The sequence below is a fragment of the Dromiciops gliroides genome, chromosome 1 (genome assembly GCF_019393635.1).
Source record: "Dromiciops gliroides isolate mDroGli1 chromosome 1, mDroGli1.pri, whole genome shotgun sequence".
Lineage (NCBI taxonomy): Eukaryota > Metazoa > Chordata > Mammalia > Microbiotheria > Microbiotheriidae > Dromiciops > Dromiciops gliroides.
The window spans coordinates 260,123,012-260,150,715 of NC_057861.1; the positions used below are offsets into that span (position 1 = coordinate 260,123,012).

At 35.7% G+C, this 27,704-nt stretch overlaps 1 protein-coding gene across 1 annotated transcript in view; it reads right to left on the reverse strand.

Annotated features, from left to right (window-relative positions):
- Positions 1 to 1,916: 1,916 nt before the first annotated feature.
- ST18 (ST18 C2H2C-type zinc finger transcription factor) overlaps positions 1,917 to 27,704 on the reverse strand; it is a 174,158-nt gene continuing 148,370 nt past the window's right edge. The window contains exons 21-24 of the mRNA XM_043975761.1: positions 24,775 to 24,863; positions 10,787 to 10,890; positions 7,297 to 7,440; positions 1,917 to 4,416 (exon numbers count right to left, since the gene is read on the reverse strand). Of these exons, the coding sequence (XP_043831696.1) occupies positions 4,276 to 4,416; positions 7,297 to 7,440; positions 10,787 to 10,890; positions 24,775 to 24,863 (478 nt within the window). The 3' untranslated portion in view covers positions 1,917 to 4,275. The remainder of the gene's footprint in view (positions 4,417 to 7,296; positions 7,441 to 10,786; positions 10,891 to 24,774; positions 24,864 to 27,704) is intronic.

The window sequence follows — 27,704 nt, forward strand, 5'->3', positions numbered from 1 at the left end:
TTTTTTTGTTTTTTGTTTATTTTTTGCCCGGGCAATGGGGATAAGTGACTCGCCCAAGGTCACACAGCTAGTAAGCGCCAAGTGTCTGAGGCTGGCTTTGAACTCAGGTCCTTTTCAATCCAGGGCCAGTGCTTTGTCCACTGCACCACCTAGCTGCCCCAGCAGTTTTCTTTCAAGATTTCTTGAAAAGGCTCTCTAAGCTATTTTATTTTATTTAACTTTTGGTCAAGGCCTTCAGATATTCCAATGATTATTAATTTTTCCTCTTCAATCCTTTTCTTTCAGGTTTTTTTTTGTTTTTGCTATGTGATACCTTACATTATCTGCTATATTTTTAGAGTTTTGATTTTATTTTAATATTTTTTGTTGTCTCATGGAGGCATTTGTTTTTATTTGGTCAATTCTAATTTTCAAGGAGTTTGTTGCTTGGACAAGGTTTTGTACCTCCTGTGCTAAGCTGTTAATTCCCTCTCCATTTCTTTCTTCAGTAGTTTTCATTTCTTTTTTATTTTTCCCTAAAGCATTCTTATTTCATCTATAGGAAACTTTTTTTTTTTTTTTTTAGTGAGGCAATTGGGGTTAAGTGACTTGCCCAGGGTCACACAGCTAGTAAGTGTTAAGTGTCTGAGGCCAAATTTGAACTCAGGTCCTCCTGAATCAAGGGCCGGTGCTCTATGCACTGCGCCACCTAGCTGCCCCTATAGGAAACATTTTAAAACTGTTTTTTGAACTCTTCACCTCTTTTAAGAAATCTAGTTGAGTTTGTGCCCAGGCTGTTTTTCTCTGAAGTTTTGCTTGTAGATGTTTTGGAGTCATCCTCTTCTTCTAGGTTTATGTTTTGACCTTCCCTGACACTGTAATAGCTCCTTATGGTGGGATTTATTTCTTGTTTATTTGTTCATTCTTCCAGCCAACTTCCTAACTGTAGGACTGATGTTAGGGCTATGTTCTGACATACTTCTGGAAAGAAGGCCTGGTCTGGTCCTGTTACTGTTTCCTTGGGGCATTGAGTGTTGTGTGATTCCAGGATCTCAGAAAAAGACTGGGAACTTTTCAGTTTTTAAAGGGGTATGATCCAGGACAAAGATTTATTACTGCCCCACTGTTCTGAGCTCTTTAAGTTCATGCATGACCTGTGTTCCAGTCTGAGGAAGATCAGAATCTGCTGTAGTCAGGCTCTATTAGCCATTTGAAAAGCTTTGTTGATTTAGAGAGGCAGAATTGTAGGTTATACTTTGGTCTAGAATTTCTGGTCTGGCTATTTCTTTGAAGACAGGGTTAGATGCTGGAACTAATACTCTGCTCTGCTCCTGGGGTCTGAGCCATACTACTGCTACTGTTGCTGGCTTCTGAACTTCCTTTCTTGGTGCAGAGACCAAGGCCTTCCCACCCAAGTTAGGTGGTGAATCTGATAAATCACTGGGCTGAGAGTCAGGAAGACCTGAGTTCAAACCTAGCCCCAGTCACTGACTAGCTGTGTGACCACTGGGCTAGTCACTAAACTTTTGCTTGCCTTAGTTTCCTCATCTGCAAAATGGAAATAATAATAATACCTATGCCCTAGGGTTGTTGTGAGGGTTGGATGGGATATTGTGTGAAAAATACTTAGCAAAGTGTCCGGCACATAGTAGTACAATATAAATGTTCACTTTCTTCCCTTCTCCTACCCAGGAAGGCCACTTTTGTGAGTAGATCCTCTTCTCAGTCTGCCTTGGGTATGTGACCTGGAACTGAGTAGTAGGTAAGAAAGCTGCCAGTTTCCACCTGTCCCCATTGTAGTGCCCCTGTATGGGTCTGTTAAGAAAATCACTACCTAATGCATATTCATTAATTATATAACATTATTGGGCTATATACAGTCAAATAAAACTTTGAATAAATTGCAGCATATTTCATTATCAATTTTTATTTCCTACCATACACCAAATGTACAGCACAGAACACAATTTTGTTGCTTTGATGTAAGAAATATTAATTGTATGAAGAAACAGTATACAAACTACTCCAAATTAAAAAATGCATACATTGTTGCTTTTTTTTTTTTTTACAAAAGGCCTAATTTACAGTATAGCTCATCAATGGAGTTGAACAGAAAAAAAATCAGTGCACGTTACAAAACACATCAAGTACAAAGGAAGCAAATAAATACAAACATACTTCACAAAACATCCTGAGCAAACAATCCAAACACAGATAAATTAACCTGAAGCCAGAGAAATCATAGTAATAAATACATAGGTTGGTAAGAGATTTCTTTTAAATTAAATAAAATATATAAGAAATTTGTTAAAATATTTAGTAAATTAAATTTCAGTCTCTGTCATGAGTGAACTCATTTTGTATGCATTCAACAAGTACTGTGGAGCAAATATGTTTGCAAGGACAATAATGTTCAAAGCAGATTCTGTTTGGTGTCCCGTGTATATTAGACAGCACATATGGTAGCTTCTTTTTCAAACTGATTTCAAAATAAACACAGCTCCTACCTAAGAACATACATCTTATTTTCACTAAACTTAGATTCGAGGCTTCCAATAAGCCCCCACCCAAAAGTAAAGCCCCACTTAATGCAGAACAATAACCACAGTGCATGAGAGTGGAATTACCTTTGAATATTACTTTCATTTTGTGCAGTTAACAGTAATAATAGTGGCATATATCAAGCCTGTGAATGCCATCACATTCAGTCTAAATAGAAATGAGGCTAATAAAAAATAAACACTTTTGTTGTAGCACAGAAAATTAAGCACACGCCAAGTCCATGTATACATTTACACTGAGGCACATCTGCACATGAGGTGTGTGTGCATACCAAAAAGGCAGTTTAGCTGGTTGTCTATACCTTTTTCTTAAAAAAAATAAATATAAAAAAACTTTTGAAACAATGTTTAATTACTTACAATCCCTGAAATAGACATTGCCTTTGTTATAGCAACTACTAAACTCTGATCCATTCAGAAATTCATAATCCAGGCTAACTAACACACACACACATCCTGGGGTGCTTGGGCATGTGTATGAAAACACTTGCTGCCCCATGGAAAGACTGGCAACAGGTTCATAGTTGTCTCATTTCCTAAGGATGGGTGAAACCTCTCATTGCGTTGCTATGGTTTGGATCATAAACAGAAAAAAAAATAAAACAAACAAACAAAAACACCCAACCTGCAACTAGATTGGAATCAGATTTTTGCCTCTGTTGCTGCATTTTCTGTCTCCTTTGAGTCAAACCAGTATGCTAAAGGCTATTTCAGGGGAAATCTACAAATCTTTCATTTGGATGCTTTTGTATTTTTAAATACAAATCTTCATCGGTCTTGTCCCTTGAATAACTATTGCACCAACATGTGGTACTAACACGTGCCTGGTCAGTAAGCTTTCTTGCCTACGGATAAGAGTTGTCAACTATCTGAGATGACTTCAAAAACAAAACAAAATGAAGAACCAAAAACAGCTATATCATTAAAATAATTCTTTGAATTTCTTTAAAATATTTCAAATCATAAGAGTACATGTAGACTAAAAACCACACAGCCACGTCAAATGCTTTGCTGATTGCTATATTTCATTATTGCTAACATGCTGGTTTCCAGCGTACTGTGCTTTTAGGAGTGCGAGTTTCCCCACTAGTGGGCAGCATTTTTCTTTTCACTCTTCCCTCCTCCCATCTCATAATGACCTCAAACTCTTTCCCAATACAAAGTCATTAGAAAAGAAAGCAGTATGGTATGAAAATTAAACTAGACCACAGACCACTCCTTTAGGTAACTGGTTCTTTCACACTTTTTTTTTGTTATGTTTATTTTTTTTTCCGTACAAACCCAGCAAGTTATTAAGTTTACAGAGTAACTTTTCAGTCTATTTAAAATCCCATTGGAAAATAAATTAATAAACACATTTGTAAAAATATGGCAGGCTGTAAAATGCTGTTAAAAGATAAAAAAATCTTTGATTAGAAATAAATAAAAATATAAAAAATAGTCACACACTTTTTACATATGCTTTACATAAAAAAGTGCAAAGAAAGGAACAAAAGACACACATAGTAAAATAAATAAAGAATACTAATTGAGTGCATCGCTGTTAACCCAAATAGTCGATCATGTTTTTCTTTCCTTTTTATGTCAGCTGGGAAAAAAAAAATAAAATAGTGCAATGTTGCAATTGTAAATGCAGCACGGCAACCTATACGCCTTAGCAGTACACGAACCCCTAACAGATCCATCTGGAGTTGACTGCTGTTAGTAATTTCTGTTGCCCGGCAGCTCTCACATCCTACACATGGATACCCTTCACTGCCTGTTTGATACTTTCCAGCAGAGCTTTGCATTCCGGGGAATAGTCCCGCTCCAGATTGCTGTACATGTCTGTGAGTGTATTTACATATGCTTCGAAATTCTGCTCACTGATTGGTCCCTAAATGAAGACAAAACATATTATACCAATCACAGAAGCTCAGACTCATTCACAAGGTATGTTAAATAAGGGTAACAGTGAAGCTATAATCTCGGCTAGTGAGTGGGAAACCTAAGGTCACCAGAACTGGCCGAGACCCAAATTACCGTTTGGAATTTAGGGGAGAGGAAGAATGATTGGGTGTGTGGTGGGACTCATCTGCTCATTTTATACTGGGAGGGGGGCTTAATTGGATTAATGTAACTTGATTGTATGGTAAAGTACATTGTTGCCCAATTTAGAGTTGCAAGATGTGGCTGGCTACTGGACTGATTTTTCAAAACAGAAAATAGGCATGATAAGCATCCTTGAAATAAGCTGCAAAATGACAGGGGAGTTCCTTCCAACAAAACAGGAAAAATTTTGATCTCAGACTTACTATTTTAGAAGCCAAAAATGAGGGCTTATCTTAGACCAGCCAGCTTCTTCAACAGTACATGGCTGGGGGCCAAGAGAATTAGGTGTCCTTCCATCTTTTCTACTAACTAGCTTGGTGACAGTTGACAGAGTATTTAACCTATCTTACTTCAGTTTCCCCACATGTTAAATGGGGACATACACTCTATCTATTTTCCACAGTTTAAGGATCAAATGAGATAACAGATGTGGAAGTAATTGTGAAAGGCAAAATACCAAATACCACAATATAGAAAGGTTTTATTGTCATGTTCCAGAGAAGTAAAGCTTTCTTAACTTTCAAGATAGTGATGATTATGTGCCTAAATAAAGGAGATGAATATATTTAGTGTTTTGTATTCACAGTTCTCCAATTTCTGCTTCATCCAGTCTTTGGTTTTAGTGTAATTGGTTATTCTAAGAAAATCATTGAATCTCCCTATGCCTGCTTGTTTTCCTCACTTAGAAAATGGAGATAGTGATGCTTACTTGTAGAGTATTTAAAAAGTCAGAGATGGGGGGGGGGGGCGGGGAGCAGCTAGGTGACGCAGTGGATAAAGCACCAGCCCTGGATTCAGGAGTACCTGAGTTCAAATCCGACCTCGGACACTTAACACTTACTAGCTGTGTGACCCTGGGCAAGTCACTTAACCCCCATTGCCCGGGGAAAAAAAAAGTCAGAGATCAAATAAACTATGTAGGATTCTTACTACTTTAAGCAAATTGCATTGATTATAGAGTATGTATAAAAAGAAAGGAATGAATAAAAATCTGAAATTAGATTTGTGGTATAGTTGATAAGTGATGATGCAAAAAAAAAAGAAAAATCAGGACCTATTTTAAAGATAGTGAGAAATGAAATGTTTCTTTCCTTTATAGTAACACTTCTTGACTTTAAATCAAGGGACATCAGGGGGCAACTAGGTGGTGCAGTGGATAAGCAGCGGTCCTGGATTCAGGAGGACCTGAGTTCAAATCCAGCCTCAGACACTTGACACTAACTAGCTGTGTGACCCTGGGCAAGTCACTTAACCCTCACTGCCCAGCAAAAACAAAAATTAAATCAAGGGACATCTTTACTATAGCTTATAAGGATTTTTATATAGAGAGTCTCATCCTAGAATTGGTCAGTGAGAGGGTTACCTTCTAGATGGGAGTAAATTTGAAGTTGATTTTTTTTCCTTTTAAAATGGGGGAAAATACAAAATCCTTTGATTCCCTACTTAGGTTGTTCTTTTCTATCCTAGAACATTTTTATTTTACTTTTATTTTTGAGGCAACTGGGGTTGTCATATCCTAGACCTTTTTTAAAGGAGATGTGAAAAATGGTTTCAGGGAAGGTACCTGATAGGTAAATACTAGCATATAGGAGTTTATTATATACACACTCACATATGCTGTTTTATATGTGTATATACTGTTTCATCCCCCTCCCTGACTTTTTTTAACCTCATTATATTTGCATACTGCCCCAGAATTTTGCAATGATGAAGATTCACAGGTTAATTACTTTTCTTCAGACCTTCAGAGTTGTTTTATCTTAAATGTTTACTATAGATAACAGGCTTGATTTGGGATGTCAGGAAGTCCAATAACTAAATACTTTGTAGGTTGAAAAGCTTAAGTACCTAAGGTACTTTTATGTGTAAGTTTTATAAACAGAAGAAAAGGAATCATTTTCTTTTTCCTTTAGCTGTTTTCTTAAACTCCTTTAGGTTAGTATGTAAACTCTTCTATTTCTGTTTGGGGTAGTTAAAAAGGACAAGTCTTAGATCACCTTTGTGTTTGGTGCTTGAAGCAAAGGGATACTATGTTACAAGAAAATTTTCTTAGGAAATTGTTACTTCTTGGCTGCTCGCCAAATGCATTAGCTGTGCCTTAGAGAAGTAAGTAGCGGCAGATTGTTTTAAAGTATCCAATTTGAATACAACAGTCATAGAATTTTGACTTCCTGTTGTGATTTTTCAGGTAGAATCTGGGTTAGAGAATCATTTCTCCTGGATTGGAGTAGTAGAGACTTCTATGCTGAAGGGACAGCTACTACCAGTACTGTATTGTGTCCCTGTTATTTAATTAAAATGCAATAAACTCAAACTTCCCTACCACTCCCTGGAATTCACTTTACATTCAATTTCCTTTCCAGCCTTGTACATTATATTTTAAAAAATAACTTTACATGATCTCCTTCACTGAAGAGGTATTTTCCCCCTGGTGTCAGAAAACTTTAACCTTGATAATATTTAGAACAATAGGTATTTATCAAGTTCACACTGAGAGGGATTAATGGAGGGTGAGAAAACGAAAAATGTGTCAAGTAGCTTTCTGATTATTGAACTGGATTCCTGAAAACTGAAATATTACTCAGAGGCAGCCTGTCCTTGATTGTGAAATAATTTTGTCGACACCACTACAAAGCAAAGTAAAAGTTTTGGGACTTATACTTACCATCTGTGGAAGCTGAATGTCGGCTAGACTTGAGATGAGTGCTTGGCTCAGGCCAGCCAGCTCCTTCAGCAGGCTCTCATTGTTCTGTTCAATAAGTTTGTTTTCCTCTTCTATTGTTTTTAAATTGCTCTCCATAGATGTGATCTAAAATGGAAAAACAAAATACAACACCCATCTTAGAGTAAGTAATAAGTTGGAGCTGGAAAGGAACACACAAAGTTTTTCTCCAATGAGAAAATGCATTAGACTCTAAGAGATGCCAAGGTGTATATATAAATCTTAGTTATAGATTTTAAAAGACATTTTCCCACCTGAATCATACTCCTGTAGAAACTCAAGATAGGGCAAGGCAGACATTTTATTTCTAAGCCAAGCTGCTGCTGTTGCACACAAAATCAGTTAACAAATCCAAGACTATGCCCTGCTGTTTAGGTGAGTATAATCTTGATTTCAGTTGCATGAAACTCCCAATTTTCAAAATGTGGGATAGGAGGGATTATGGGAAAATATGAGATGAGAGGAGGGAGAAAAGCAACCAACCAATTATATATTCTTCCTTATTGCTTTTCCCAGTGACCCTTCTGATTTTCTGTAGCCAATGGTGCTAAAAATTCTGGGTGAAGCTTTTATTTCTAAGTTGGAAGAAGGTAGTTACAGGGTACTTAGTAATGAATAATAATTAATAATAATATGTAGCATTTATTTGGTATGTTAAGGTTACAAATAGTTTCCCTACCTCAAGAGGTATCTAGGTGGCACCTGGAGTTAAAAACAACAACAACAACAACAACAACAACAAAACCCTGAGTTCAAATTTGGCTTCAGATACTTATTAACTGTTGTCCTTGGGCAAGTCACTTAATCTGTTTCTGCGTCACTTTCCTTAATCGCAAATTGGGGATAATAATAGCATCCACCTCCCTGGGTTGTTGAGAGGATAAAATGAGATAATATTTGTAAAGTGCTTAGACAGTGCCTGATACATAATAGTTATTTAATAAAAACTTATGTTCCCCTTATTTTATCCTCATAATAACTGTAGGAAGTAGGTTCCCTTATTCCCATTGAGAAAATGAGGCAGTTAAGTTAAATGCCTTGCCCAGGGTAACAGAGCTAACAAGCATAGGAGGATGAATTCAACACCGAATCTTCCCTACTCCATGTCAAATGCTCTATCCAATGTACAACCTAATTGCCTTTGGACAATGGATAAGAAACATATGGGACTGGCAACATGGAATGGTATGGGCAGGAAATCTAAGTTTGAGAGTCTGAACTGAGTTATTTGAATTCAATTCAAGTGAAGTCAATATTTATTAAACAACTACTGTTGACATATTGTGTGATGTAATAGAAAATAAACTTGGAGTCTGTTTACTTAAGTTAAAAATCTGGGGGGCAGCTAGGTGGTGCAGTAGATAAAGCACCAGCCCTGGATTTAGGAGGATCTGAGTTCAAATGTGACCTCAGATACTTGACACTTACTACCTGTGTGACCTTGGGCAAGTCACTTACCCTCATTGCCTATCCCCCCCCCCCCAAATAAAATCTGTTGTGAATATGTGCAGGTCATTTATTTCTATTGGGTTTAAGTGTCCTCATCTGGGAAATGTACTGTTTAATAACACTTTTACTCTCTGCCTATAAGGATTTTTGCAAATAATGAAAAGCTCCTTCAGGAGAGGGAATGTTTTCTATGCATCAGCCTTGTCTCCAATAATTCCTGGCACACAGTTGTTGCTTGCTGAATTGAATTTCTTTGCAGTGATTTTGTAAACTTTAAAACATAACTTTTATTATTATTGCTCTGAAAAAGAATTGTTCAGAGGACCTGAGTTCACATCTGGCCTCAGACACTTGACACTAGCTGTGTGATCCTGGGCAAGTCACTTAACCCTCATTGTCCCGCAAAGAAAAAAAAAAGAATTGTTCAAGGGACTGAGAAAAAAAGTTTGGATAAGATACTATTCCTGCTTTCATGGAGCACAGAGACTTAGGTTTACTCTTATTTTTTTACCCTATGAAATCATTTTATAGTCACAGAAAGGGTATTTTGTTTGGTTTTTGTTTTGGGGGGGTTTTTGTGAGGCAATGAGGGTTAAGTGACTTGCCCAGGGTCACACAGCTAGTAAGTATCAAGTGACTGAGGCCAGCTTTTAATTCAGGTCCTCCTGAATCCAGAGCTGGCACCTTATCCACTGAGTCACCTAGCTGTCCCCAGAAAGTTTATTTTGGAAAGGAAATTATTTAATAGGAGGAGAGGTATAAAAAACATCGAAGGATCTAGCAACATCAACTGATACAGTACATTTGTACATACTAGAGATAATAGGATGAAAACTTTTATTTCAAAGCAAAATGATAATATGTTTGCGACCATTTGTACTTAAACTACATTTGCACAGATGGGAGAAATTGTAATAAATCATGATAAATTTATAAAAAAAATTATCTCAGTTGACACCCTTGACAAGCCTAGTTTTTCTGGTATTAAAAAGTCGATTTATGCTAATTAGATCATTAAGTTAGGGATGCAATTTTTTAATCATGCTTTCTCTTAGACTATGTAGACCCCATCTCTTCCAGAAGTTGGACTGCCAGTCTTATTATTATTTTGCAAAATATCTTCCACATGACCGTTATTATATAATTATTACATATTTATTGTTATACATTACAGATATGTTCCTGTGTCATATTTATTCTACTGGGTTATAGGATCTAAGAAGGCAAGAATCTTTGTTATCTTTAAAATGACTTGGTACAGTGGGGTCAATTAAATATGCCATTTAATCAATGGTTGATTAAGAGAAGAATGAATGAGTGAAGAAGCCTCCAGGATATCAGATCGATAATAAGAGTTCACCTGGATACAGCATTTCCCAGTTTAATAATAACCACAGACATTTATATAGTGCTTTGTGGTTTACAAAAGCACAAAACTTTGCTCACAACATTCCTTAAAGCAAATAGTGCAAATATTATCCAATTAGAAAAGAAGACTCAAAATGATTAAATGATGTGCATGTAGTCAAACAGCTACTGAGTTTTAGTACCAGGTTGCAAACCCAGGTCTCTCAAACAAAGTCCAGTGATATGTCCATTATACCATTATGACAGGGTTCCTTCCAACAACCCCATGTGTTGAGTAGGGCAAGGATCATTACCCACTGCTTAAAGATTGTTAGGAGGAAAAATGAAGTGATTTGTTCTTCATCACAAGGCAGAATTAGGATTTGAATCCAGGTCTTTTGACTTCAAGTTCCATGCTCTTTCTTGTTTTCATGCTATCTCTCATAATCAAAGATCAAAGCAGAAAATAAATGCTTTCCATTTTTCAAAACATTTGCCTAAAATGTGAAATTTTAAATGTAGTAGTCAAAACCTTACTTTACTAATATGTTTATTTAAGTGTTCAGATATTTGTACTCTGATTCCTTTGGAAAGTATACTGGACTTTTATTAAAAGATTATTTTTTTATCATTTTACCTGGGTCTGGAGTTTCATCATGTCTGCTTCAATTTTAAGGTTGGATTCATTCAGTTCCTTTATTTCCTCATCCAAATGCCTAATTTCCTCATCACTCTCTAAACCTGTGAAGAGGCAGACAGTTTAAGGTGAGAGCAGAAATATGCACACATGAAACTATCTGACCAATATAAATATAGGTAAACCTAAAACACAGACATTCCCAGAGCAACTTAGTGTCTTAATGGGAACTGATAAATTTTGATAGGAAAAACAATGACATATCCATATATCTGGGAAGTGGGTAGTAGTGGGCAATAGGAGTTGGATGATTTTTCTTTGTAAGAAGTTTAACATACTCTCAGGCATGTAAAATTATTGGGGAAAGGGTATTCTGGCTAATAGAATTTTGTAGTTAGCTTAATGGTTCCATTTATATCTTATACATATGACTAATCATTAAATACATATAACTAAGGATTGTGCTGGACATAACTTGATATTCAAATATTCCAAAGGCATATCAGGACCTCATAGGACCTCAGAGATGTCCTTGCTAACCTCATTTGCTCCTGTATACAGCCACAGATATTGGAGACTGTGCTGAATCTGCTCAGACCACAGTACCTACCTTTTAACTTCAATTAGCAATATTTATTTAATACAATCTAATTCTTCTAGGTTACAACTTTTGCTCATCTACAAAGATTTGGGGCATTGATTTAAGGCTCAACTTCTTCAAAAATTGCTTTTTTAAAGTATGTAAATTTGGCGTTTTTATCATTTGTTTGATCTTGGTTCCCTCTCCCCACCCCTAAGGAGACAGAGGAATTTTGCTTCTCAAAGAAATCTGGTTAATTGAGCTTCTTGGTTTTCTGGAATCTGGATAAATCTAGTTTCCTGCATCCTTAATCTTAACTTCAGGAAGACTGAGATAGTTTAAAATAATCCAAATTCTTTAGCCTGATGTTCAGTCTACCTGATCCCAAATTCCCTTTACAATTTGATCCACACTACTTATGATGAAACTAGGGTTCTTTGTACTCATTTTATATATTCTGTATGTCTAAGTTATGTTTAAAAGCATCATTAAGAAGCAATAGAACAAAGTCCCTTGAAAATGTTTTTCCTGAAATAGTATAACAAAGAAACAAAATCACAACTGTTGGTTAGTAAAGAATCATAGAGCAGATTAATTAATACTTTATTAGGAGGGAAGTAGAAGTAGAAGTAGAAGGGAGGCAAATAGCAGAATGACTATGACTTGCCTAGTGAAAGAGCTTGCCACTTGGGCAGTTACAATGATTAAAGATTGAGGTTCATAAGATTTAAGGGAGATCCCTAGGAGCATGAGTATTTCTTTCATTTTTTTGTAATTGAGAATAGCAGTGAGATGGGAAGCAGAGAGAACAAGACTGAAAGGGTGTTTTTAAGAACTCAGGCTGAACGTAGCAGAAAGATATCATTTGAGAGATGTATCCTTCACCAAAGTGCCTTTGCACAGCATGGAGCTTCATTGACTCACCATTGTCTTTAGGTGAAAATAGAAATGCCTTTGTTTGGTGTTTCACGCCCTTCCCAATCTGGCATCAGTTTATTTTTGCAGGCGAATGACAGATTACTCCCTTCCTGAACTCTCTGCTCCAATCAAATTATCTTATTTGTTTTCTCCCATTCAATCGTATCCCTTCTGTTGGAGTGTTCTTTTCCCTCTACTCCACTTCTTGGAAACATTTTCCACCCTCCCCCCAATCTAGGTACCATTAAGATTCAGTTTGTATCAGTTACTTCAAGAAGCTTTTCCTGATTGTTAGTACCCACTCCCCTTCACTGTATATTATTTTGTATATATCTTATATTTATTTATCTGTGGACACACTGTATTCCTCCAGTAGACTATAAACTCCTTGAGGGAAAGGGCTGTCTCCTGTGGTGGTACTATGGATATGGGCCTGGAGTCTAGAAGACCTGAGTTCAAATTTGACTCTAGATATGTACTTTCTGTGTAATCTTAGCAAGTCACTTAACCTTTGTTTGCTTCAGTTTCCTTATTTGTAATATGAGGATAATAATAACAACTACTTCTTAAGGATGTGTCAAGAATAAAATGAGATAGTAATTCTAAAGTGCTTAGTACAGTACCAGACACATAGTAAGTACTATGTACTATAATAGGTTTATAACATTTATATGTTAGCTGCTATTATTATTACATTATTATCCCCAGCTCCAGAACAGGGCCAGGCACATGGGAAATACTTAAGAAATGCTTGGGACAGCTAGGTGGCACAGTGGATAAAGCATCTGCCCTAGATTCAGCAGGACCTGAGTTCAAATCCAGCCTTGGACACTTGACACTTACTAGCTGTGTGACCCTGGGCAAGTCACTTAACCCTCATTGCCCTGAAAAAAAAGCTTGTTGATGGCTGGCTGGATGATCCTGGGTTCTTGAAAGTCTTGCTAGTGGAACACAACCTACAGTAAATCCTTCTATGATGGCCAGACTTTGCATAAGGGTCTAGTGATGGATTTCTTACCTGAATTCAAAGAGGCTCTTACCTAGAAACTGTGGACCAGGTGATTAATTCTTTTGGTCACTGCACTCATGAAATTATCTATGAGATCAAGAGGGATTTGAAATCTGCTCTAGTGGAAGGAGTGCTTGCAATGAAGGAAATCTTTTGAAATATTGAAGGAAAAGAGAGGATGAGAATAGGTTTAGACTTGAAGAACTATGGGCCAATTTTCCTTTTACAGGTAACATATGGTTGAGTGAGACTTTGCAGCAAGAGACAATTACCCAGTGCCTCTCCCCAAAATCGGAGAGACATGATGGCTGTGATGCTTAGTTTTGGTGCAATAGGGTAGCCTGCTAGACACTGTCCCTTTGAAGCATATGGACTTTGGACAAATTAGGTTGCTTTTCAATATCTGTAGATGAGCAAAAATTATAAACCCAGAGGATTAGAATAAATTAAATCACAGCTGATAACTGACATTAATGTGGAAAATGGCATCCTCAACTGATTCTACTTAAAATTTACTTCTTTATAAATTGGTATCTTATAAAGATATCATTTACACTGATATTTTAATTGAGTTCTATCTCCAAATATACCCTGGTACACAGATTGGACCAAGTCACTCTCCTGCTTTCCACTGAGTGGAGACCAAAATACAAACGTCAGGAGGGCTTGGCATTGAAGCCACTCTAGAATGTGGCACCGAGCTACCTTTCTAATCTTTCTTAATATCACTCACTTTCCCATAATCATGATAATAATAAGAATAATGAGAGGCAAGGTGGCACCGTGGTTAGAGAGCTGGCCTGGGAGGCAAAAAGACCTGGGTCCAAACCCTTCCTTTGACATCTGACAGTATGCCTTTGGGTGAGTAACTTAATTTCTCAGTGCCTTAAGGAACTCCAAGACTACAACTTTTACAAGGTGGGTCAAAAGTCATGATGTTTTAGTAACTTTTTGAAAATTATTTTTCTTTCTTTTTTGTCATTTATGAGATTTGATTTTTCACATGTAAATTCATTTCCTACATATACTGTGTATGATGCTATGGTATTGTAAATTATAAACAAAAATAAAGGAATTACTAAATATTGAAACCCCTTTGTGATTCTGGATCACCCTGTAGAAAGCTGCTTTATAGATTAATGGAGGGAGATTCTTTGGTGGGAATTCTATTGAAATCACAGATCTTCCCTCTGCAAATATTACTAATAGCTCTCACACATATATAATAGAATATATACATATATACATATATAGCATTCCCTGTTTTAATATAACATCTGATTTGATCCTCACCCCAGCTCTGTGAGGTAGATCCAATTATTACCTACTATATATAGTCTAGGCCAGTTGGACTTCTTCCTCTTTCCTGATTTCCTGTACTTTCCAGCTTCTATGCATATGTATAGACTTCCCCCCACACAAGTACTTCCTACACACTAGCAAAGTCTTACATTCCTATTTTAGAAAGTCCAGGGAGGGACATTAGTTGAAGGCAGGAAATATGACAAAAGACCTGATGGTATTAGTTGGTAATAAATTCAACATGAGTCATCAATGTAGAATAGATGCTTGTTAGGAAAAGTACAATGTCAGATTGCACTCATGGTAGGATAGTGTGCAGAAGAGTACTTCAATCATTACTTTGATGAATCAATCCATGATCTCATGGGTGTGGGTGCTCCCTCCACTGGTGCACATAAAAATCTGCTTTCTCTTTCCCTGTGATTTTTGTCTTTGCACTTTCACAAAATCTTCATAGAATTTACACAATACACTAGACACTTTATTGTTACCAATGTAACATTAGAGCTGTCTATTTGTTTCTCCTCACCTTTGTTACATGACTAGCCCCTTTCCTTTTCTGCTTACATTTTAGAATTGCATTATGATACAACTGAAAGAGCACTGGACTTGTGATTCAGAGGACCTTGGTTTAAATCCTGTCTCTGTCATTTACTATCTCTGTGACCAAATCACAGTCACTTTCATCCTCAGTGTCCTCATCTGTATAACGACGGGTTTGGACTAATCAATCTTAAAGGTCTTTTATGGGGCAGTTAGGTGCATAGTGGATAGAGTGCCGGTGCTGGAGTCAGAAGGACTTGATTTCAAATCTAGCCTCAGACACTTATTAGCTATGTGACCCTGGGCAAGTCTCAGTTTCCTCATCTTTAAAATGAGCTAGAGAGGGGGCGGCTAGGTGGCACAGTGGATAAAGCACCGGCCCTGGATTCAGGAATACCTGAGTTCAAATCCGGCCTCAGACACTTGACACTTACTAGCTGCGTGACCTTGGGCAAGTCACTTAACCCCCATTGCCCCGCAAAAAAAAAAAATGAGCTAGAGAAGGAAATGGCAAATAACTCCAGTATCTTTGTTAAGAACATACCAAATGAAGCAGCTAGGTAGTGCAGTGGATAGAGCACCAGCCCTGGATTCAGAAGGACCTAAATTCAAATCCGGCCTTAGATACTTGACACTTACTAGCTGTGTGACCCTGGGCAAGTCACTTAACTCCAATTGCATCACCCCCCCCCCAAAAAAAAGAATACACCAAATGGGGTCATGAACAATCAGATATGACTAAATAATATTTTGGGGGGGGGTCTAAGCTAATGATCCTACACCATTTGTGCCTCTTCTAAAGTACAAATCATAGTGACAATATGTTGAAATCATTAATTTTTCCTTTATCCTGTGTGTCATCTGAAATTCTAATATTTTTGATAATATGGTTCCATGATTCATAGTCATATAATATACAAATCAAGACTGGCAATAATTTTACAGGGCAACTAGGTGATGCAGTGCATAGAATGTAAATCCCAGAGCCAGGAGGAACTGATTTCAAATTCAGCTTCAGACACTTACTAGATGCATGACCCTGGGCAAGTCACTTGACTTCTGTTTGCCTCAGCTTCCTGTAAGATGGGAACCCTAGAGATGGAAATGGCAAACCATTCCTGTATCTTTGCCAAGAAAACCACATAAATGGCATTATGAAGAATCAGACACAACCAAATAACTTAACAACAATAATTTTATTGTATCTCTACTGTTTGGGCTATATTTGGAGTATTATCTTTAGTTCTGAAGATGGGGTGGAGATGACTATTTTTCTAGCAGAGGGTACCTGGCTCCAATATTACCAGCCCACCATTTCCATCCAGGCCTGGAGAAACAAGTAGGGAAATTTAGACTCATGCCCTGTTTCTTCTATTAGTCCAAGATGTAACACTATATACCCTTCCCTCTGCTCACTAAGAAAGGAAGAGCGAGCAGGATGACCAACGATGTGAACTTCTGGTCTCATCTTGTAACATCCCTTTGAGATGGGGGAATTATCTTTTGTGTGTTACCCATCCTATGGCTAACAAACTCTCAGCACCTGTTACTTTCTTTGTCTCTGCATTATTCAGTTATTGCCTGCCTACAAGCAAACTCTTCTCAACCTCTACCTCCTGTTCTCTAATTTGTATCCTCTTCATCCCTACCATAATCATATCCCACTCCAACCAAGTACACTCCTCCTACTCTGCCCTCTGAAATTCCTGTTCCATAGTGAATAATTTCTCAATTCTGGATTTCTTTCTATTGCACTCTTTATTTGCTCCCACTGAGACCAGGTTCCCATAAGATGATACTGAATCCCTGGCCATCCTCTCTAGCACTATCTCTAACATCAAAGTACTGGACTGTGTCTAGAAGCTTGCAACAAAGAAGGTGAGGGAAAACTTCATCTCAGGAGGGACCACTGAAGAAGTTGGGAAAGTTTAGCCTGTTTAAAGAAAACACTAAGAGGAAAATCTATAGCTGGTTCCAGATATTTCAAGAGCTTCAGGAGGGCAGAGGTAGGACCAGTTGATGAAAGTTAGAGTTCTTCAGTTCAGTCTGAGAGAATTTCACAATGGTTAGATCTGTTACCAAGAAGCTCACCAGAAATATTTGAGCAATTTGAGCATGGTTAGGATCTTATGTTAGTGAGGCTTCATTGTCACCATGCATGGGGTGACAGATTGGATTAGATGACCTCAAAGGTCCTATTCAACTCTATGTTTTTATGATTTTCTGCTGAAGTCTACTTACGAATGCTTTGCTTGTTAAATTGCTAGAAAATCCTTCCAGATCACTGAGAACTTGAGAACTTAATGGGGGGGGTCTAACATTTTTTGGGGGGACATAAAGTCCTAAGTGAAGAAAACATATCATAAGAAAACTTCCCTTTCTATGATCCAAGATTTCTTTTGACTGTGTGTTTTAAAATTCTTTGTGCTAAATAATCTCTTCTTCTTTCCTTATTTGATCTCAGTTGCTTGTATTTAGTTGTCACATTCTTTCATTCTGTCTCTGCAAAGTAATGATGTTCTACATCACAGAAAGCTATTTTCTCTATTCCTTTTCATTGTAATATCATATTGCTTATTGAGCTTCTTTTATTTCATTACATAATTTTTTGTCTTTCCCTTGGAAATTATACCTCATCAATAACTTTTGTTTACTCCCAGAATAAAACTGTCCTAAAACTCTCACTCCTAACCAGCCATTAAGGAACCAATGTAATATTAGAGTAACTCTATCCCTTCCCTTAGAAATTTTTGTCTCTTTTATATTTTGTATAAAAATTTAACTCAGGTATTTTTATTTTCTCTGATTCTACCAGACCATTATATTTTACAAGTTAACAGGCAGAATGCTGTTTGTTTAACACATGTGACACTTTCTTGAAGGACTGGTAAAAAATAGTGTGGCAACTACATGGCTCAGTGGATAGAATGCCAGGCCTAGAGTCAGAAGACTCATTTTCAAGAATTCAAATTTAGCCTCAGATACTTACTAGTTGTGTGACCCTGGGCAAGACACTTAACCCTGTTTGCCTCAGTCTCCTCTACTGTAAAATGAGCTGGAAAAGGAAATGGCAAATTATTCCAGTACCTTTGCCAAGAAAATACGAAAAATAAAATCAAAGAGTTGGAAACAACTGAAATGACTGGACAATAAGATCTAATAGATTTTGGGGGAGTAGTTAGGTGGCTCAGTGGATAGAGCACTGGACTAGGAATCAGGAAGATTCATCATCATGAGTTCAAATCTGGCCTCAGACACTTACTAGCTGTGTTATCCTGAACAATTCAGTTAACCCTGTTTGCCTCAGTTCCTCATCTGTAAAATAAGTTGTGGAAATGGCAAACCACTCCAGTACCTTTTCTAAGAAAATCCCATATGGGACTGAAAAATGTCTGAACAACAACAACAATAATTGTAGAGGTTTAGGAAACCCAAGATTCTCTCTCATGATAAAACTCATAAAGATCCAAAAGAACTGCCTAGGTGACCTTTCGCAATTTACTTAAACTCTCAGTTTTCTCATCTGTAAAATGAAGGGTTTGGACAAGATGATTTCCAAGAATTCTTTAGCTCTAAGTCCTATGATTTTGTGAAAATGATTGTCAATCTTTTTTCAATGTCAAATTGTAGTTTGGAGCACAGTATAGACATAGTTATCACAAATTATCAAGGTCAAAATAAGCTTCCCTAATTTCTCTTATCAATCCATTATAAATGTGAACTTCATGAATATAGTCAAGGAGGCATATTGGTGCTTTAGACAGCTGGATTCTGGAAGACTGGACTTCAAGTCCAACCTTAGACACTTACCATCTGTGTGACACTGGGCAAATCATTTAAGCTAGTTTTCTCATTTGTAAAACTTGGATAATAATAGCACTTACTTCCCAGGGTTGTTATGAGGATAAAATTATATCATATTGTAAAAGTGCTTTGCAAAAGCTAGCTGCTGTTTTGTTGTTGTTTGTTATATCTTTTAACGAGTGCATATTTTCAATATTTTTTAACTCTTGGTAATGAGATATGTAATTTTCCTCTTAAATTTATTATTTTCAAGATTCATTCCTCATAGTTCTCATATACTGGGATTCAGTTCATAACTATTTTCTATCCATCTGTATTTAACATGATTTATAGAATTTTACTTCAGCTTCCATGTTTTCAAAGTAATGTTACATCTTTTCATTTATCCTCATGTGTTAGCCCTCTATATTCTTCACAATTTTAGTTGCCATTCTCTGGATTCCTTAACTCAGGTAAGACCAGATTTTCATTGATGTGGCTGAAAGTTATTATAAGACTTACATTGCTTTATATGAAGATAGTATACTCTTGGAAATATTTAGTAAAGCTTAAAACACAGTGAGTTTTTGAATGTAAGAAAAGGAAACACCTTGAAGTTGCTTTTCTAAAAGATACTAATCAAAAATCACCATGAAGTAATAACTGTACTGCATAAAGTAGCATTAACCCTGATTTAGCAAGTAGCTAGTGTAGTGGAGATCATTGGACCTAGAGTCAGGAGATATGGATTTGGATCCTGATTTACACACCTTTCAATGGGCTTCCAACCTTATCACTAAACTGAAACTGGCTTGCTTGAAATTAACTAATTATGTGATCCTGAGTGAGTTATTTTATGACTCTGAGCCTCAGTTTCACTCTCTGTAAAATGGATTCAACAATTCTTGTACTACTATCTACTGGCCCTGGAGTCAGGAGGACCTGAGTTCAAATCCAGCCTCATACACTTGACAACTTATTAGCTGTGTGATCCTGGGCAAGTCACTTAACCCCAATTGCCTCACCAAATAAATAAAACAAAACACTAAAATTCTTTTCAAATGTGAGTTAATATTATTAATAACAGGTAGGGGGAACCTAATAGTTACATATGGCAGATAGCCATTTACCTTCTAGATATAATGAATTAATATCACACCAAGAACCTAATGACAAGGGTATTAAGAAATGTCAGATTATAAATTAACAAGGTTCTCTGACTTAGGACTTCCATCAAGTCAGGTTTACCAGTCTAACAGTCTGCCTTTTATCATGGGCAATGGGCATTGTTTTGAAACAAATTACTGTAATAATATGTGATAAGTGATAAATGGCTTGTAAGTCCATAGGGAAGGAATAGAGCCAGAGAAGTTCATGATCTTTATTAAGCTAGCCCTTGGGGTTCTGTAGTTGAGTATAACGCTATTTTGCCAGATGGCTCATGTGTAAAACTTCCTATTTCGTTGGACATTTGATTATGGTCATGTGAATATATGTTTTGATTGATACAAGTACTTCACATTAGAATGACTAGAATGCTGGAGCATAGATTTGCCTTTTTTTTTTTTAAAGGAAACTGTCTTAAATTTTATAGGTTTGTAATTTATGGGTGATCATGGTCCATGCTTTTTTTTTTCTTTAATTAGAAGATTTTTCAGTGTAACTTAAATTAAGTAACTATCTTTGGTATGGTTTAATTTTGTTATGATCCTTTGTTATTGGTGATTGTGATCTTTGCTTTGTGATTTTCGGGATTGCATTTTGTTATAATAAATTCATAGCTATGAAACAGTTGGCTTATTGTTTATTGCCCACTGAAAGTTGCTGCTTTCACTTCTTCCTCCCTTATTCCCTGAAAAATCTTCTTATTTAGAAAATAATTAATATTTAAAGATTAATTTCTAGAATAACTATAGATTTTTACCTATTTGGGAAAGAGTATATTATCAATGTCAAGAAGGATTTTTCAGGAGTAATTATGGAAGAATGAATATGGGGGTAGATAGTCTTTTTATTATGTACTAATTAAAGGCAAAGTTGGAATAGGTTTGGGAATAAGATAGAAACTTGTTGCAACTTTTGCAGCATATTCCTGACTCCTATTGAAAATTGGAACTCTCTTCTTGGATTCTGACTATTGTGCTACTAGGAAACTGCTGAAGCAGAAATAGATGCATGTCAATGTTTTTGCCAGCTCATTTGTTCTGGAAACAGTTCAGTTGATGAATTCAGAGGCTACAAAGTCATTAGATATCCACCTGCTTAGGACAGTGCTTTGTAAATTCCTGAATCCTTTGTTAACACCAATTAGTAGAGAGTTCTACAATGTGGCATCCCAATTTTGTTCTTTGTTAATTTGGGCAAGTAAATTATCCTCTCTGGCTTTAGTTTATTTATTATAAGATAAAGAGTTAGACTAATAAATTTCTAACATGATTTTTGGTTCAAAATTTAAGTCTTTCCAAAAAATGGACAACTTGGTATTTCTTCATTCTCTTGTTGAATAATAGAGTGGTACTCATTTAAGTTGGAGGCTATATGCAGATGACTTACTGGGTACTATTTGTACCTTACCACTTTTTCCAAATACTAAGAAAATATACTAAGAAAATTTCTTTAAAGTTCAGCAGCCAGCTTTGGAGTGAACAAAAAAGGACATGGTAGGAATTTGTATAATAGTAAGATATTTTCAGTTTCGTGTCCAATATTCTTCTTGATAAGGTGCAAAGTTTTGTTGAACTCGTGGGTTACAGTGTTACTGTACAGGGTTACTGGACCATTGTCTTTAGTATTACTTTTCCTTAAATACCTTAATTTTATTAAATAACCTTAACAATCACCTTGAATTTCACCTGCCAATTTTGTGCCCCATCTCAAGGGTTCTGGAGATTGTTTCATAGATTTTCCCTATCATTTTAGCTTGTAAATTAATTAGACATGTTTTGGATCATCTATATTACTCTGTGCTCCTTCCAACAAAACAGTCATGTTATCAATGCTTGGGTGGTTCAATGTTTATATTTCTCTATGAAGAAATCTACCTTTTGCTATCCCTTGTAAATGGGAATTGTATTGAAAATCCATCAGTATATAACCCATCTTCCTACTCTATGATCATTTAAAATAACAAGTCACATATGTAGGGTGACAGTTTCACAAGTTTACTCTTGAATTTCTTCTTCTCTGATTCATTTGCATGTAATTGGTGCTAAGGATCAGGAAATCATCAGCTAGACCCCTCTCTGAATGTGAATACATTTTTATCTTATACTATAAACAGTGACCAAGGGGTCAGTAAAATAGCCTGTGATTCAGATTTGCTAAGAATAGGCTTGTGACTGTTGACAAAAATTCAAAACACAGTTCTGCGGGACAATGAAAAGAATTTAGTCCTTTACAATTTATGGATGCAATGTCAGGGAAGACAAAAAGGTGGTGGGAATTGTCCAATTTGCACTGTGTACATTTTTAAAAATATTTTACTCTCTTATGTCTATAGTGTTGTTACATTCTCTGTATATCAACTATTGGCCAGTCCTCAATATAAATCTCTGTCTGATGCTAATCTTAACCTCATCTTCGGTTAGCTTTTAAAATTTAAAGCAATAAACATGTATAAATGCCTATTTGTGCAAGGCACTGTGTTAAGTAATGGGCATATAAATAGTGGCAAAAGGGGGCAGCTAGGTGGCGCAGTGAATAAAACACCAGGCCTGTATTCAGGAGTATCTGAGTTCAAATCCAGCCTCAAACAATTGACACTAGCTGTGTGACCCTGGGCAAGTCACTTAATCCTCATTGTCTCCCCCCCCCCAAAAAAAAATAGTGGCAAAAGATGGTTCTTGTCCTTAAGGAGCTCACAATCTAATGGAATGTCAAATTCTAATGGAATATTTAATACACATTAAAAGAAAAGCAACTAAGATTTAAAAATAAATTTTCACTTTTTGTGAAGTGGGAGATTATATATTTCAAGATAATTTCCTTGAAGAGGAAAGATCAGGATAGGCCTTACATAGGAGGTAACACTTAAACTTGCCCTTGAGAGAAGATAGGGATGCTAAGATTTGCAAGTGAAGAAATGGGAGAACAGCTTAGGCAAAGTTATGTAATATTGAACAGAGAAGAGTCAATAAGTCACTTGGGTCATAGAGTGTTTGAAAGAAAGTAATATGTAATAAGCCTTGAAATGTAGTATAGAATCACATTGTGAAGTACTTTTATTACCAAGAGGTACTTTTACTTCTATTTGTTGCCAAATAGAAGAGTTTGTAGTTTATCCTAGAGGGAATAGGAATACCCTATAGGTTCTTGTGCATCAGAATGACTGTTTATTAATTTAGTTTTTTGAGGCATTTATGGAGGTGCTGTTGGACATTTTTTTCATTCAATCTAGGCTTAATAATGTACTTAATGTAACATATATCTTTACATTTTGATCCAAGTCATTTATGTGTTTAGCTGATAGTTTTTTGTTTGTTTGTTTTTTGTGGGGCAATGGGGGCTAAGTGACTTGCCCAGGGTCACACAGCTAGTAAGTGTCAAGTGTCCGAGGCCGGATTTGAACTCAGGTACTCCTGAATCCAGGGCCAGTGCTTTATCCACTGCGCCACCTAGCTGCCTCTAGCTGACAGTTTAAAATTTATATAACTTTTTTGATTTGGGGAAAACATATTAATGAATATTGACTAGTGGTTCACTTGAAGGGGAAAAACTCTAACACTTAACAAAAAAGTATTCCCTAACAGGCTGACTCAGAAGTTAATATTCTCCTATTATTAAACAAGAGAAACTCCACAAAAACAAATAATATACATAGATCAACTACCATGAAGTACACATTTGATAAATAATTTAAAATGCGAATATTAGGTACTCAGAAAAAAGAGAATGTAAGGGTCAGATGTGAAGAGTAGATAGCTTTATTGAGTACAAACTAGCTATATCCCTTAGTGTTATTTATTTAGTTTTTTAAAGCATCCTAACATTAGAGAGAACAGCCTACACTAAGCTTCAAAAGCATCTATTCTTTGCTCTACATGGGTAATACAAACTCTTTCAATGAGACTATCATAAGCACATATCAAGTGGCAAATAAGTCTCCCAAGATAGTACTTTCACTGTGCTTTTGTGAAAGTCTCAAATAGGCTGAATTAAAGCCTTTATAGGGGAACCATAGGACATAAGCACTTTATTCCCCTCAAGTGGTGTTTTTTTTTCTTAGATACTCTATATCTCTCCACTTTTTTTTTAAAGCCACATGCCCAGATTAGTAAGATTGAGCTATGCTTCCTAGGGAAATAAAGTAACAGAGCTTTTAAAAGAGTAAGTTCCTGCTTTATGCCATTCACAGATCAATAAAATAATCAAAGTCTCCAAAGGAAAATAAATACTTTGCCATTGTTTCTAAAATATTTCAGGAAAATGATCTCCCAGGGAAATAGAACATGCCCGAGATAACATTAAATAGTGGCCTTTTGCCTTAAAAATACTCAGGAATCAGTGACAGATAAAAATTCACCAGAAATTAATCCATAAATATGATAGGAAACCAACAGTGGGGTAGTAGACATATGGTTTAGTTAACCTGAAACTCATCTAGAATTACCATGGAAAAATGGTCAACTTGAGCCTGATGGGTAAAAATACTGTGGATTTTCTTACTTCTGTCCATTTCCTTTAATCCACTGTGTCAAGTGGCCCCCTAGGGATGAATAAGCAAAGAGAGAAGCTGCTTTTTGTTTAGTTATCATTTTGAGCTGAAATTATGGAAAATTTGCTTTGTGGAGGCAATCCAAAACTGGAACCCATTTGGACAAAAGATACCAAAAAAAGATGCCAATATTCTCTTACCACCACTTGCTTTAAGCTTGATAGTCATTAGTTCTTCTGAGACCTTGCCCTTTTTTATGGCTTGTGCATTTAGAGGACATCCAGACAAGCTGTGAAAAATAGAAGATAAAGCCAGTGTTTGAAAATGCAGTTACTTTAGTTGGTTATCTTATAATTTCTTATGTATATCTCAGTATGTAAAGCTGTGCCGTTCTGCCACTGTTGCTGTGCTCATTTTTTGCCATCATAATTCAATTTCTACAAAAAGTAGGGAGGAAAAAACTCCTTAAAATTTCAAAACATTTTTCCATATTTTAAAACATATGAATGCCATACAAATAGAGCTGACATTGATACATGCTCATGGTTTCATTTCTTTTGTTAGGAATCAAAAAGTTGTACATGTACATGTAATCCAGTTAAAGATACCAAATTTATTATGAATAAATCCTGTGAGCATGATTGTGTCTGACAGCTTCAGATGCAAACACTAGTTTCACTTTTCCTCATAACCATTCAAATGCAAACATTATCACATTGGGGGTTTGATTTAACATTTAATTTCATGAAAATAGAGAACCCCTTTAGAACTTCATGGATGTTGTCATCATTATCTTGTTATCCTGCTTGTTATATATCAGAAAACATCTGTGTTTATGAATCTTCCAATTTCATTGTCATAGCTTGCAAAATTATAATTAACCATTTTCAACTTCCAGTGAATTTTATCAGTTTTGTTGAAAAAGTGCTAATCAGATAACTAAAAAACTTGGTTTCTTATGAGTTTGATGTCCCATAATTATTTGGTTACAAATATCCATCAATTTTAGAATTTATAATTCATGACATTTTAATAACTTATAATGCTTTATAATTTAGTTACAGTTACACAAAGGAATAATTAAAAAGCTAAATTATAAACTTGAATATGTTAGGAAGAATTTGAAATTCACATTTTGATAGGACTTCAATTAGAATTTAACCTATTGAAGTCTGAAAACTGACACAAAATGCAAAACATTGGGAAATTTATATTTTAAGAAAACTCTAGGATAATCTAAATTAATATGGAAGTGACATTTCCCTCAGTTTTAAATACCATAAAAAATTCAACTGATTTTGATCTTTTTGGGATACATCTGTAGTAATACAAATAGAAGCTATGGTACAAGATGATCCCTGATTATTCAGGCAATTTTAATTGGAAAACCTATTTATCTTTATTTTGGATACTTCATAGTATCAGAAAACTGTAAAAAAAAATAAAGTGGACTTTTGAACAATATTCTCCTTCTTCTCAAGTTTTCTCCCATAAGTATGCTGAGTAACCTTTAGTACATGTTAACTTTCCTCTGCATCTTTAGTAGTTTATCTTGCTTTATATAAAAGAAATGCTTCTGAAAAGATAGTTATAAGTTTTACTTTTAAGTGGAATTATATTTAATTGGATTAAGGACATGGGTTATTTAAATATATTAAATAATACAAACAATCTTTTGGTAGAGGTAATCACCTTCCTCAAATCAATGTGTTTTCTTTAAATGTTTGTATACTTGGGTTTATTTTTGTTGTAACGTGCAGTCCATATTTATTGCTACTTATTGGATGTATAATAGTGAAGTAATAGGGTCACTTAACCCTCATTACCCCATAAAAAACAGAAACAAAACCAAACAAAAAAGAAAAACAAAGCCTTTATAAATGCATTATAAGAATGCCATGATTTTAGAATTGAGTTCATTGCTCTAATGAAGGGAAGTTTCAGCTTTACCTGTCATGTTGTGTCTTTTACCCAGACTAACTTCTAAAATAGTAACTAATTTGCACAGAATATTTTATACTTCTAAAGGAAGGCCTTTACAGTTGAAGTAAAGAGGATCTGTTTGTTAGGAAGTTTCAAGGAAATTTGTTTAATAGAGGGTAGGAGATATGGGAGAAATCTACAACTCATAGCTCTATTAGTTCTGAATTGATGTGATTATTAACATCCTTGCAGGATATGTTTTAAAAATACCATTTGTCTAGACAAATTATTAATTTTATTAGTTTAATAAATCCTCTAGAATTTGTCACTCTGAAGATTAATTTTAATGTTTTAAAGGCTCATGTTAAACTAATACAATATTAACATCAGGTACAGTATATTTTGTTACCTGTATTTTTTTAAAAGATGGCATTGAATAGAAGTGGTATTCACATTCATATTGTAATGCCTCAAGATATAAATATACAACTCTATCAGGAAAAGTTCATTTTTAGGACTGTAGAATTTCTAACTATTTTCCCCCTCTGGAATCAATCAATGTAAGACTTCCCTTTTCCATGAATGTATCTGTTTTTGTCTTTGTAATATGTGTGTATGTAAACATGGTTATAAATCCAAACCTTGGTAAATCAAGGTTTCATGACTATATTATCAAGCACACTTGATTATCAAATGTTGCCTCTGCATATAGAATGTCAATTCAGATTCAACATAAAACAATATGTGGTATGAAGGATTTAATAAGCATTTGAAGATCAACTGCCAAAAGACAGTTTAAAAACCACAACAAAAACAACATAAGTCGTAATATAAACCTCCATAAGTAGGTTTCAGTGTTTTCAGCTTGAATCAAAAAGGATTCATTTTAGCTTTTGAGTTGAACTAAATGTCTGAACGGCAGAGCTTTGCCAGGTATCTTTAGTGCTACTAAGTATGATATCTTACCTGAATTTTTCACTGAAGTTTCTTTTTTTTTTGGATTTCAGCTAACATCTGTACACAATGACCCATTCTAGTATTACTAGAAGTAGCAATACTAGACAATTGGATTGATAATAGCGATAGCAAAATGATAACTAATAACAACAGCTAACATTTGCGTAGTGCTTTAATGTGTGCAGAACAGTTTATTTATACTATGTCATTTTGATCCTCACAGTAACCTTGTAAGGCAGGTGCTATGTTA